Source organism: Rhincodon typus, chromosome 1 (assembly GCF_021869965.1).
Source record: "Rhincodon typus isolate 14 chromosome 1, sRhiTyp1.1, whole genome shotgun sequence".
Lineage (NCBI taxonomy): Eukaryota > Metazoa > Chordata > Chondrichthyes > Orectolobiformes > Rhincodontidae > Rhincodon > Rhincodon typus.
This window is the reverse complement of record NC_063332.1, coordinates 159,494,159-159,509,024: the sequence shown is the minus strand read 5'-3', so window position 1 is coordinate 159,509,024 and position 14,866 is coordinate 159,494,159. Positions and strand designations below refer to the sequence as shown.

General features: G+C 41.3%; 1 protein-coding gene across 1 annotated transcript in view; it reads left to right on the top strand.

The window, feature by feature from the left end:
• The window catches only part of jade1 (jade family PHD finger 1), a 125,945-nt gene that overhangs the window by 69,577 nt on the left and 41,502 nt on the right, over positions 1-14,866 (top strand). Inside the window, exons 5-6 of the mRNA XM_048599694.1 lie at positions 3,743-3,933; positions 11,760-11,971. Of these exons, the coding sequence (XP_048455651.1) occupies positions 3,743-3,933; positions 11,760-11,971 (403 nt within the window). The remainder of the gene's footprint in view (positions 1-3,742; positions 3,934-11,759; positions 11,972-14,866) is intronic.

Here is a 14,866-nt window from a genome sequence, read left to right as displayed (position 1 = left end):
ATGGCATGTTGGTGTCTGGCGGACTAGTGCCCATACACTTTTCAACCTGCAGATGTTGAAACAGCTTTGCAGCTGGAGTGGGATGAATTACTTTCAGAGCCATCTCACATACAGAGGGATGAAAATATTCAATGGGTATCCTCATTCAGTAAATTAAACTACCTTTGAATTGATTTTGTGCAGTCAACTGAGATCATGCAGGCGTGTGCAGCAGGCAGCATTCTTAAGTGATCTTGCTGTATTTCTGTTGTTGTTCACAAGGTGCACTTTAGATTTGTCGCTGGCTGCAAGCAATTCAGGCACCAATGGCACTATCTGGCAGCAAAGCTCTTGTATCTTTCCTGAGTGGAAGTACAATTATTGGTGCTGCATGCCTGTCATTCATCTAGGTTTTTACTTCCCTCAGCTGATGTTACAACAGTGGCCATTGAACAGCAGTGAAGAGTGAGAACTAACTGTGGGGCATTGCAGATCATTGGACCTCCTCATTTGAAATCTGGGTGATGGCTGTTAATTAAATATAGATTTGAATTGTAGGGCCACTTGCCCGCTAGGCATCTTTCCAATTGAGCATATAACATATATCAGTGACCAGCCCACCAGCTACCTCACCCATCCATCCTTTTGAGCTAACGAGGCTCTTAAGTGGCCAATTACTGCCCACTGAAGGCACTCAGTCTGTCTCCACTGCAACAATACACTGCACAGTGGAAGACAGAGTAGAGTAGGAAAGCCGTTCTTTCACCGGCGTTGGTGGAAGACAGTGTACACTCCTATGGGGTTTGGCCTGTTCGTTGGATGCTGTCCTTCATGAAGCTGGACATGAGCCATACTTGCAATTGCAGTTAGGTGAGGATTCCCAAAAGTATGCTGCAATTAATACCCATATGGATTTGTACCAGTATTTGAGACCGCAGTGCTACACTGGACGAGTTCGTATTGGTTTTAAATTTTCTGGACACTCATCCAATCACAGCTGACAATATCAGACTTTGAAAGCAGAAAGATCCGGCCCTGGCAAAACTGAACCAGCTGTTGGTGATGAGGGAAATCAAAGGGCTGTCACAACTAGAATTGAAACCCTTTTGGACTGATAGAGACCAGATCACAGTAGAGGATGGTATATTATTGTGGGGATCCACAGTGATTGTCCCGAGCAAAGGTCGCCATCAGATACTGGCTAGACTCCACCAGGGTCATCCACGGTTTCTAATATGAAGATGTTGGCGAGAAGCTATGCCTGGTGGCCAGGATTGAATGCCGACATAGCTGTGTTGGTGGGCAGTGCCCAGAGTGCCAGCAAGGACAAAAATTACTACCAGCAGCTCTCCTACATTTGTGGGTGTGGCTGGTAAACCCTGGACTCGGTTACATGTTGACTATGCAGATCCTTTCATGTACTCAATGTTCTTGGCTGGTGTGGATGCTCACTGAAAGAGGCTGGACATGCATAGACTTCATTTGTCAAACATGGGGGTGATGAAAGAGAAATTGCGCGCATCTTTTGCAAACTTCCCGAAATGTTGGTCACAGGTAACGGGCTATCATTTACCAGCAGGGAATTCGAGTGTTACCTAAAGTTGAATGGTAGTTGACATACAAGGACAGCTCCATACCATCCATCGTCCAATGGTCTGGCATAAAGAGCAATTCAAATGTTGAAGGCAGGCTTAAAGAAAGAGCCTACAGCTTCACTAGATACCAAACTGTAAGGTTCCTATTTGATTATAGGACAACCTCTCATGCAACTACAGGGATTGCTCCAGCAGAGTTTTGATGGGGAAAAGACTCTGCACCAGGTTGAACCAATCTTCCTGAACCTAGGGGGGAAGGCGTAACGGTGTCAGGAACGCCAGTGCTGGACACAAACAAAAGAGACAATTTACTTCAGGGGAGTTATTTCATCCACCCCAACCCAAAGGCTGTCTCTCCCACCTTTTTGTGTCTCCCCAGCTGGCCTCCAGACCACTTCCCCATTCCCCGTCTTTGGAGTGATTCCCTGCCCAAAAAGCCTGGGATTTGCCTGTCTCTGGCACCGTGACACTTGTTTGTGCATCTCCTTGCAGTTCCAAGTTGCCCACTGGGGCTGCCAAGATACATTGGCCAACCAAATGGGCCAGCAGTGCTTGAGAATGTCGCTTCCTTCGCCCTGAGATGTGGATGTCCAGCCCTCAGCTTGAAAAGGTTTTAATAGGACAGTCAACTTTCTTTCCAGCAAGGCACACACCCTCTTAAAGTTTAGCTTCCTCTGTATTTTTTATACCACCTCTTTCCTTGCCTCCATTTGCAGGCTCAAGGTGCAAACTGCTCTGCTGATTGTTCATTTGGCAAATATAGCCTGAATTGGACCAGTTCAGAGCTTAGAGGTTCGTGAGAGCAAAACAAAAGTTGGCATTTGAATCTGAATTTGGGGTGTGTGGGTAATGAGTAGGAGATCTGCTCCAGATTTCTGTGCAATGTAGGTTAAGATAGAATCTGGATCAGCAGCTGTTGAAAAGCCTGCACTATTTATTGCCAAGGCACTTGCAAAGATAGTAGACGTGAGCAGCTGATGAATGTTACAGAAGCAGCTTTCAGTGGCAAGTTAGATCTTACCTCTTTCCTGTTCCATGTTTGGATAACAGCTGCACAGAAGCAGTAGGCTGTAACAGTGCCAGAAAAGGAGCTTTTTTTTTCCTTGTATCTGATTTCACAGCACTAGAGGAGGACTGAACGTGTTTGATATTCAGTGCCACAGCACTCAAAGTGTGGACATGAGCTGACACTGAACCAATTCCTGCAAATTGGGAGATATTGACACATCAAAAAAAAAATTCCTTTTATTTCCGAAAGGAAAAAGCAAGTATGAGTGCTGGAAGTTTAAATTTGAATCGGTTAAACTGCAGCAAGGTACACTGTATCTTGACCTCTCTCACCAAAGGATCTCGATTGAAACATTTGCTTTATTTTGTAATTTGCTGACCTGCAATTGGGAGAGATTGTTGAAAATTGAGCAAAATTAAGACTGCATCTGTTTCTGCAGATACAGTAGTGTATTATCTTGTATTAAATTTGAGTATCTAGCCATAGTGCATTAAGAAGCACAAATGTCTCCGTCAGTTCGTAAGACAGTTAATTGAGGGGCACCATACAGGCAAGTGTGGGGCAAGATGAGGAGGCAGGTCTTGCATCTATTATAATAGCTGGTATGAGCATTGACCCCACACCTTTGGCGTCATTCCACACCACACTAGCTAACTGACCCCCAGTGATGCTGACTTCAAATGGTGTCTTACTTTGTTCGATGCAGTTAAGGTGAAGGATGTGATTTAATCTCCTGTGCTGCACTTTATAACATGTTTGAAATAGCAAAGGAACGGTAGGTAAATGCACATGTTACCCAGACTTTGGTCCACCAGCTGATGTCCAAAATAGCTCCAAATTTCCAGTAATGTCCAGGTGGGGAGACACAAAAGATGGGGAGAGACAGCCTTTGGGCTGGGGTGGATGAAGTAACTCCCTTGAAGTATATTGTCTATTTTGCTTAGCAGAGTCTTGTGTGTTGCTGCACCAATAAAGAGTGCTGTAAGTGAGTGAAGTGCTTGGAAATCAATTAGCAGTGTCACTTTAATTAATCACCAAGTGAATATCTAACAAAACCATTGAAAGATTTTAATTTTAAATGTTTTAATTTGCAGTTCTAAGGACAACCCTGATCATAAAGTACACAAATTGACATTTTTTTTTTCCTTTGTATTTGCAGAATTACTGAGGAAAAGGATCAAGCTGTGACATTTGCCAGACCGAGGAAATATATTCACTCCTCTGGCTCTGAGCCACCAGAGCTTGGTTACGTGGATATCCGCACACTTGCTGAAAGTGTGTGCCGTTATGATCTAGATGACATGGATGTAGCCTGGCTAAACATGCTGAATGAAGAATTTATAGGAATGGGTATGATATTTTTTGGCCATACTAAATGTAAAATAAGGCTGCCTCACACCTGGTAGATTTTAAGAATTGCTTCTATAGGAGACTTATAAAAGCTGTTAACTTCTACAATCTTTTACTGTGTTATTTACTGCCAGTGATCTATTTTTGAAATATAGTTGCTATTGTAATGTAGGAAACACAGTTTAAAAAAAGTCCTCCAAACAGGAAGGAAATAAATTATTGAATAATTTGTTTTTAGCAGAATTATTGAATGCACGTTGTCCAGGACACCACAAGCACTTCTCTCCAATTTCTTTCATAGATTTGAGTGGAATCTCTTATATACAGTGCAGTAATGGGGATGTATCTTAATATTATTGCAGAGGACTTCTCTTAAAGTGAGTCATGCTTGTTTTGGTGGATGTTAAAGATCCTGGGACACTGTTTAAGAGGAATGCGGAGTCTTGATAACATCCCACTTAGAATCAATGGCAGGAAAGGCAAGTTGACAAGTTATTAGCTCCATGTGTTCAGTGATCATTGCTGCCATGCAGCAAAGTGTGGAATGGTTTGGATGAAGTGAGCAAAGGCATGGTAGCTAAATTCGTAGATGACATAAAAATAGGTCAGAAAGTGGACGTAAGGAAGATGCAGATGGATATAGTAGGTTGAGTGAATGGGCACAAGTCTGGTAGATGGATTTTACTGTGAGAATATATGAAGCTGTTCACTTTGGCATGAACAATAAGGCAGAGAATTACTTAAATGGAGAATGACTACAGAATTACAGTTACAGTGCAATCAAGGTGATTTAGTACATAAGTCACAAAATGTTTAGTATGCAGGTACAGCAAGTAATTAAGAATGCAAATAGAATGCTGTCCCATGTTACTAGAGGAACTGAACATTACTCAAGCATAACATCTTTACTTTTATGTGGGGCATTGGTGAATCTAAATATTAAATATTATGTACAATTTTGGTTGTCGTATTTAAAGATGTAAATGCATTGGAGACAGTTCGGAGAAGGTTCCCTGGATTGATAACTGGAGTGGATTGTCTGATGAGGAAAGGTCAGACAACCAGGTGTTGTTTCCACTGGAGTTTAGAAGAACGAGAGATGACTTGATTGAAGCTCAGGCAGTCCCCAGGTTGTAAACAGGTTCTGTTCTGGAGTTTGTTCACAAATCGAATTGTGCGCAAGTCGGAATACAATGCAGGACAATATAAAGGAACCATTTGCAAGTGTAGGAATTGTTGATACAGCTTTAATTATACCCCTATGTGAGATTGTGTGCATAAATTGGGATGCCAAGTGTGTAAGATCCTGAACAGTCTTGACAAGTTGGAGGTAGAAACGATAGAAGTTCTTGAGGGTAAATCCAGATCTAAGGGACACGGTTTAAAACTTAGGGATTGCCCTTTTATTGACAGAAATGAGAATTTTTTTTCTCTTAGATAGTTTGTGCAATTTTGGAGCCCTTTGCCTCAGGAGATGGTGTCATTGAATATTTTTAAGACGGAAATAGATTAATTCCCTTGTCTGATGATAATCGAAGGTTATTGGGGGTTGATATGAATGTGGAATTCTAAACACAAATAGATCAGCCATGATCTTATTGAATGGCAGAGCAGACTTGTGAGGCCAAATGGCCTACTCCTCCTAATTCACAAGTTCATTCAAATCCGTGCCACTCATTTTTGGAAAATTAAATAGTTAAACAATTTGTGCCACATTATAAACAATTTTATGGTGCGGGTGTGTTCTGATTAAGAGCAGACTAAAATGTTTCACTTGGGACTTCTGACTGTCCCAGATAGCATGATTAAATTCAAACAAGATGAAAGACTACTGTTTTCTTTTGATGTTGCATATTATGGTGTAACCATGCTGCAAGTTATAGAATGAGTGTGTGTGCATATGGACCCCAGGGGTCTAGCATGTCAGAACTTCGTTCGGTCAAGTACAGAAAAGGAGAACCTAACCTAAAAAAGGAAGCTTTTTTTGTTGCAAGGAAACATGGGCGAAGGGTTGTGTTCTAGTGTGCTTCCCTAGTTTTGTATTTCTTCATGTTGAAATCTCCTTAGCATGCACTCAGCACAGTAATGATGTTAAATTGACGTGGTGTGGTGTGGCATAAATTACACCTGATAGAGATATTTAATCTTGAGATGTGTGCGACATGAGATGACAGAAACTGTATAAAGGCTGTTTCTGTAGCAGATCACAAAATAATACACTGTGCATAATAAGGATTTATTTCCTGACTTTGAATACCAGCAGGAGTCTTTGCCAGCAAGAGTACATAGTGAAAATTTGGCCACAAAACCATTTTCTGCTCTTCAGTTTTTTGTGTTTCCAAGATCTCTGAGTGGTTCCCAGTTTTGTTTTTGCTTGATGTACATTCCTAGCATCACACCTGCAAAACCAGAGATTAGCTGTATGTGGTAAATTTTACCGAGCACTTGCGGAGAATTGGGAACAGTTTTCCTCCATTTATAACAGGTTAATTGTTGGTGAATTACGTTCTTGTAAACCTTCCTACAAACCAGACTGGTTAAAATGTAACAAGCTGATTGTTCTTTGTTCCAGGATAAGGTTGGGATTTTCTCAATTGTTTGGGTTGGCACAGTTTAATCTTGGCAAAATTTGACTTTGTACATTGTGATCTACAGTAGGAAAGCATATATGAGCTTTTGTGAATTTTATTGAGTTAAAAACCTTCTAATTGCTTCAATGCTATGCTGTGTGGCAGAATAGAATTAAAAAAAACTTTGCCCTTATACAATTCCTATCCAGTTGAAAATGATACACTGATTAATGTGCTTGTAGTTTGTCTGTCAGATGCATTGATAGATTGTGGATAGGGACTTCTCCAGCCTCAGCCAGTATTTTCCTAAGCATCGACATGATAGCGGAAATGTAAATCTAAATTTTACTGAAAATTAAGAGGTAAACTCTGGATTCCTCATTGTGGATCAGAACAAACCAGCACTGTTTTCTCATCCTAGCTAATCCACAGTGCCATTGATGAAGTGCTGACACACTGGAAGGTTAAATCCATGCCTTGTCTCCTTTCTCATTTGATTGTAAAACATCCCATGACAGTAGTTGAAGCTTCCAGCCTCCTGGCCAACACTTACCTCTCAACTAGTTGAAGGCTGAGAGAAACAGATTTTTAATCAGTAAGGGAATCAAGGGTTATGGGGAAAAGGCAGGAAAGTGGAGTTGAGGATTATCAGATCAGCTGTGATCTCATTGAATGGCAGAGCAGACTTGATGGACTGAATGGCCTGTTCCTGCTCCTATATCTTATGGTCAGAAATAGCTCATCTGGCTATTTGTCATCTTACTGCATATCTAACGAAGATTGAAGAATCACAACAGTACGTTATAACAGTGAGCAGTCCACACTTCCAGAGCAATTAATTGACCTGCAGTGCTTTGGCATACCTAAGATTCATGAAAAGTACACTGTACAGATGCAAGTTCTTTCTTTCTAACTTCTGTGTAATGACCTTCCCATTGATCTGTTCATCCCAACTCTGGAGATGCTGAGCAAATGCCCAATGTTCTCTTGCAAGAGGAAATTTCGGAGGAAGTCAGAGAAGCATTCCAGCAGTGGCGCTCAGTGGTAACACTGTTACCTGACAGTGCAAGGGACCTGGTTCGATTCTAACCGTGGATGACTGTCTGTGTGGAATTTGCATATTCTCCCCATGTCTGCGTGGGTTTCCTTTAGGTACTCTGGTCTCTTCCCACAGTCCAAACATTTGCAGGTTAGCTGGGTTGGCCATGCTAAATTGCCCATAGTGTCCAGGAATATGTAGGTTAGGTGGGTTAACCATGGAAAATGTGGGGTGACGGGGATAGGGAGGTGTGGGTCTGGCAGGGATACTCTTTGGATGGTCTTTGGACTCACTGGACCGAATGGTGTCTACCTGTGCTGTAGGGATTTTATGAGGAGGCCATGTGTTTTCCTAGTACGGCGTTCAAGATTGTTGTAGGGACACATGAGGAAAGGGAAAGAGTGTTGGTTAAAGACTGCAGGTCATTGCAAGCATCTTAACATTTGCCATGGATACGACTGTTAATTGTCGTCATTATGGTTAATATATGAAGGTGAAGATCAATGATTACGTGTGTTCATGTAATAATCTAAAGAGACTTTACTGATACTGGGATGACGGTTGTTAGGAGGTTTATATTTAAATCTAAGCTGGGTAAAGACATACTGTGATTTCATCCTTCACTAACTAATTATCGAGTATTTAAAGATGTAGTTGTAAATGCATTTCACACTTCATGAGCGTTTTCTCCATTTAATATTGTAAATTCCATGCTCTCTTCCAGAACTCATTACCAGGTCATGGTTCTTCTTTGTTTCTGGATTGTTTTATGTGTGTACTGCATTTTTAACATCTGTGAGAGAATAATCTGTGAATAATTTGTGAAATATTCCAAAACATGAAGCGCTAACTTCGATGCCCTGGCACTTTGTCCGAACTTTCAGTGAAAACAAAAAAAGCCTTACCATCAAGTGCTTAATCTCAACATGCCCACCCTCCTATTGCTCCTTAACCCTTCACATCACCTCGTGTCCCCTCCATAAACCTGTGCCGCCTCGTACCAATGTTAAGCTATGGTCTTTTACCCAGCCCTATATGCCCCTTATGTCCTCCATTGCAAGCTAAGCCTCTCAACCCACCCTGCCTTAGTCCCTCATTCTTCATGTCAAGTTATCTATGTGATGATGAAATAAAAAGGTTCTTAGTGATTATCGATGACTTCACTGTATTAAAAAGCACTCAATGATCAAAAAGAAAACCTGAATTACTGCCTTTAACAACCTCCCACACTTTCATCTCTTGTAGAAACAAACATCTGTATTCATTTTCCATCATTAAACTCTATTTGGAGCTGTTAATTAAACTGTGAAGTGTCAGACATCCCACTGTGCTAATGATAGGTTGTGAAATCAGTCACACAGCATGATCTCTATAATGATGACGTTGAGGTTTATGTCAAAAGGCAGAATGAAATAGCAAGGACTTTTTTATTTAACATTTAAAGTGACAACATTTCAGTGCCTTGACAGCTTGATAGTTCCAACGAGCTTATCCACATCTTAAACACATTCATTTCTATTTTTTAACATCCTAGGAGGCACTTGACTTCTCCCAATGGGCAATTGACTCTGTCAAAGGTTACCCTGTCCCTCTCCAAAGGGATACGCTGCATCTCCAAATAACTCTGGTAGCTTTAGACCTCCTCTTGAAAAAATGTCAAGTCTGGTGTTTTGGATATCTTTCTAACAAAAAATGGATTAGTTTGAAGACATCTGAACTTTAATTTGTGCAGATGCCTTTGTGAACCACTGCAAAGTACAGTTCCCTGTCCTCTGGTATGAAAATGGTAAGTCTGGGGTTCAGGGGAGGGGCATCTGGAATTGAGCTGCTACTACCAATTTTGGTTCAGCTAGAGATCTTCACGGCTGTTAGAAAAATTTAGACCATTGTTCCCTCCAGAGAAATCTAGGAAACACAAGTGTACGATTTTGATGAAGGGTACATTTCTTATGAAGAGTCTAGGCCCGAAACATCAGCCTTTCTGCTTCTATGATGCTGCTTTGCCTGCTGTGTTCATCCAGCTCTGCACCTTGTACGATTTTGGGTCAGATATTTGTTGAACACCAAAGAGTTTGCGTACCTTTGTACAATAAGTCTCAGCAAGTTCAAGTGTGTGTGTGAGGATGTCGTTATGTCTCAGAATACAAAGAAAGGCTTACAGTTCCTTTACACTAGGGATCAGTTCCGATGATGAGTGCTATTTCATCAACTCACCACAAATAAACAAATCAATGTCCTTAACCCTTAAGGCAGCAGAAGTCTTTCAATCGTGTTTTCACTGCTGACATTCATAGCTTTGAGAATATTGTGCATTCTGAATCAACCACACAATATAAATAGGTTTGCTGCCATCAAAAAGATGCATGTACTGAAACTACTGTAATGTAAACAATATGTTGGAGAGTTAAATCTTTTCCCATTGATGGAAAAAGGGAAGGGGTGAAGTTACTGATGCCTTTGTGTAATCATGGATGATCATAGAAGTATTACATTGCAGAAGAAAGCTGTTTGGCCCATCAATCCATCACCAACTCATAAAACGAGGATCATTTCCTGGTGTTGATTTCCTGCAATTTCCCTCTATCGTTGCACATCATTTTATCCAAGTGTCCTCTTGAATGTCTCGATTGAACCTGCCCCCATTTCCAGGCAGTGCATTCCCAACTCTAACTACTTGCTGAGTGAAAGTGTTTGCCCTTGTTTTGACCTTCTTTTACAGATAATTTTCAATTGATGCCCTATTGTCCTTGTTCCTTTTGAGAATGGAAACAGTTTCTCCCTATCTACTGTATCCAGTCTGCCATGATTTTTAAATCCTCTATCAAAATAATCCCCTCTCAGCCACCTCTCTCCAGGGAAAACAGACCTAACTTCTTCAGTCTAGCCCCTGAAGTGAAGTTCTTCCTTGCTGGAACCGTTCTTGTAAATTGCTTCTGCGCTCTCTCCAATGTTTTTACATCCTTCCTGTAATGTGGTGTCCAGATCTGTACATTGTGCTCGAGCTGCAGTCAAAGAGATGCCTTATGCATGTTCAACATCACCTTCTTGCTCTTGTTCTCTGTGCCACTATTAATAAAGCCAAGTATGCTTTACTTAATGCTCTATCCACCTGTAATCCCCCTCTGCTCCTTCAGTCCCTTAGAATTGTACCTCCTATTTTATATTGTCTTTTCATATTATTCCTACTGAAATCCATCATCTCTCACTTCTCTGCATTGAAACTCATCTGCCACCTATTTGCCTGCTCTGCCAATTTGCCTATGTCCTTCTAGAATTCCACTCTGTCCTCACTGTTTCCAATTTTTCCAAGTTTTGTACCATCTGCAAACTTTAAGATATGCCTCCTACACATGAAGATCCAGATCATTAAAATCTATCAGGAAAATCAAGGGTCCCAGTACCAACCCCTGAGAACTCCACTACAAACCATCCTCCAGCCCAGAAGGTATCCGTTGATCATAACTCTGTTTCCTATCACTCAGCCAATTTTGTATCTATGTTGCTACTGTCCCTCTTATACCATGAAATATAATTTTCCTCAAGTCTGTGCATGGCACTGTATCAAATGCCTTCTGATGATTAGGTAATGGAGGTTGAATTATAAAGATACTTTTTATAATTGAGGGGGCAGGTTTGGAATGTTTTGTTTTGAGCTAAGGAAAGAGGAGCAGGTGTAGCTTGTGGAATAATATCTTCAGAGTCACTAACATCATGGAGTGGATTATGACTTGGTACAATGCCGAGAATTGTCTGGGCTTTTTTGTAGGCTCTTTAACTCAGCCAAGATATCAGGTGAGCTGAGACTAGACCTTTGTGTAAAGTTGATTCCCCACACATTTCATGGAATTCAAATTTCCGCTTCATGTGTTTTTCCATTGTTTTTCGAATGTAGGTTATATTGAAGATCTCCTGACCATTACGATTCATGTAAGATTGACTAAAAGTGTTCTGTTTTCTCATGGGTATGAGCATCTTTTTAAACAATAATCCATCAATTGTCTGCTAATCCAGATGAAATGAACTTGAAGCAGTACCAGAGAAAGATTTGATGTCCCATGTGAAGCAGTACACAGCTTCCTTTTGGTCAACTGTTCTGAGGTTGCAAGATCCGGCCTATGTTGAGCTGGAATGAGTTAGAAAATTATTAAGCTATTGACAGATGGGAAAATGCAGACTGGCACAATATTAATGCAGATTGTTTTGGCTAACTTTGTCAGGGATGACTGAATTAGATGAATTCACCATGGAGAAAGTCATGGAGGATCTGGAGCGTAGATGTTATGATAACATGAACCATGCCATTGAGAACGAAGAAGGACTAGGAATTGAATACGATGAAGATGTGGTGTGTGACGTGTGCCAGTCTCCAGATGGTGAGGATGACAACGAGATGGTTTTCTGTGACAAATGCAACATATGCGTCCATCAGGTAAGATTGCTAGCAGTCGTGCATGGTTCATCTGTTTCCTGAATGAGCACATTCATTCAATTGGAAGATGAACCTGTAGCAAATAATTGTTGAGCATCAGTGCTGTTTTACCAAGCCAAGCACGAAGAATGTGTACAAAGCTAGTACGGTGTTAATTACAATTCCATGTATGATGGTGAACTTTTTTAAAAACAGATTTATACAGGGAGTTGCAGAGATAGAACTGATAGTGGCTGATTATTCTGCGAACCCTGGTAGGGTTCTGTGTCTGTGCACGAGCCAGAACAATGGACCATTTAGAAGGAGATGCTGGGCTGAAGCAAATCTCAATATGATGTGGCTGTGACACAGAGTGATTGATAAATAAAGTCAAGAATTTCAGATCTGATGTATTTGAGAATGGAGAGCCAGAACAGCACGGTGAGACTGTGGGTGGTGGGCAGTGCAGAACTGGAAGCGTGTCACAGAGTTTAAGTTTAATTGAAAGTAGAAAATGGAAGTCCAGCCCAGGAGATGTTTTGTACATTTGAATCCAGTGATGACAATTACTATAATACAGCTAAGAATCAGTGATGGCAAGCAGTGTTGCAGAGGTTAAAAAAAGTGATCGCGCTGAGATAGGATTTTGGTCTAATTGAATAAGGCCCTAGAATTGTGGATGGTGTAGTTTGGCCCATAAGCTATATGAGCAGATTTAAACCATTAGGCCTGTCGAGTCTGTTTTGCCATTCAATCATGACTGATACGTTTCTCCTGCCTTCTCCCTGTAATCTGTGGTCCCCTTACTAATCAAGAACCAGTATGATATGAAAAATAAGATTTCCAAAACCGACTTTTGGGGAACTCCATTACAAATCTTTCTCCAGCCCCAAAAATATCTATTGACTATTATTCTCTGTTTCCTATCACCCCAGCCAATTTTGTATCCTTGTTGCTACTATCCATTTATTCCTTGGTTTATCACGTTCCTCGTAAGTTTGTTTTGTGACACTGCACCAGATGTCTTCTGGAAGTTTATCTACAGTCAATAGTGTCAGTATTGCAAAGCCTCAAGAAAATTTTGAGTGTTATTATAGCATTTTCATTCTTCTCTCCTTGAACAATGTCCATTTGAGAGTTCAGGATACAGGATATGACGTTGAGACATATTCCAAATATCTGAACCATGTCCAGTCGATCATAGTTATGTTGCAGGAGTTTGTTGAGTTGGTATCAAGATAGATACTAATGTTTGTTCAAATGTCCTCCCATTGAATCCAGAGAATGTGGTGATGTGTTGATGGCGGAACTATCTAGCATTCTTATGTGCCGCTGATACACAGTCCAAGTCTCACTGCAGTACTTGAGTGTAGTGACGACAACGACTTTGTAAACTAGGACTTCTGTTGACTTGTGGAGGACTTGTTGTCAAATACTCACTGCTGTGGTTTGTAGAAGACTGAGCTGTTGCAGCTGATCCAGTGATAGATCTCCTTGTCGATGGTGAGCTTTTGAGAGAGGTGGCTGTTAACATATCGGAAGTGTTCAATCTGTTTTCCATTTGAATAATTTTTATTGTCACGTGTATTCAATATAAAATACAGAGAAAAGTGTGTACCATTGCCATGTGTAGGTGCCGTTCATATTAACTTAGAATTAAATTAAGAAAGATAACTTAAGAGAGTCCAACTTTTCCTTCTCCGCTGCTGCAGCTCCGCTCCAATCTTCCCAGCCCACGCCAGAGTCCTGCTCCGGTCATCCTAGCCCTCGCCATGCTGCCGCTGGGGGCCCACTCCACACAGAAGTGAGGGTCCCGCTCCAGGCTTCACTCTGCAGCCATGCTGCCTCCAGAGGCTCTGTCATGTACAGCATATATGGGAGTTGGAATATTTGACTGACCAGATCTGGGTGGATATGAGTTTTGCTTCGGCAGAGTTCAAGAATAGGCTGAGTCTCTTGCATGGAGAATTGAGATCAGGAATGACTTGCAAATCTGGTGCAAAGTGGGCATTGACAAAACAGACATCTTGATACATTATATCATGTATGTTTATGGTGGCCAGTTCAGTTTTGGCATGGAGGTGACAGAGGTTTAAGAAGTTTCCACATATTTAACACTCTCATCAGAAGGCAATTGATCCTTGTGGTGAGCAACCGTTGTTGCTCTTAGAAACCTATTTTAATTTAATTCCATCCCCACTCTTCCTGCTCTCCCACACTGCCTCTGGTGGGTAGAGCTTGGTAATTGCTCTTTTAATTGATGAAACTGGTCATTTGGTAAATAAAATATACCAATGGGTGCTATCCCCTATTGATTTCTCTACACCTCTTCCCTTCCTGTTTGGCCCACACTTTGGAACCAGATTTAGAACAGTGCTGAGAGATAGTAAGAACTTTTTCTGAAGAAGGGTCCCGACCAGAAACATCAACTTTCCTGCTCCTCTGATGCTGCCTAGCCTGCTGTGTTCCCCTAGCTCCACACTGTTATTTAGAACAGTGCTGTCTGACTGTCTTGGCCTCAGTGACAATATCCTGCTCACTGACAATAAGTTTCAGTTCTGGCATGCTCACGCTGGTATTGAACTTAGTACAGCCTTGGTCTAAACGCAGACAACAGAGTTATACTGCAAGGATAAGGTGAGAGGAACTTGACATCAAAGCAGCATTTGACAGAGTATGGTTTCAAGGAGTCTGAGTCAGTAGGAATCAGGACAATCTTTTCACTGGTTGGGGTCATGTCTAGCATCCAAGTGAATCTAGCAGCACCCTTGTTGGAGCTAAATCATCTCTGTCCCAGAACATCACTGTAGGTAGTGTCCATGTGCTTCAGCTGTTCCATCTATGACTTAGCTTCCACCATAAAGTCAGAAATGGGGATATTTGCTGATGGTTCCACAGTGGTCAACACCATTTGTG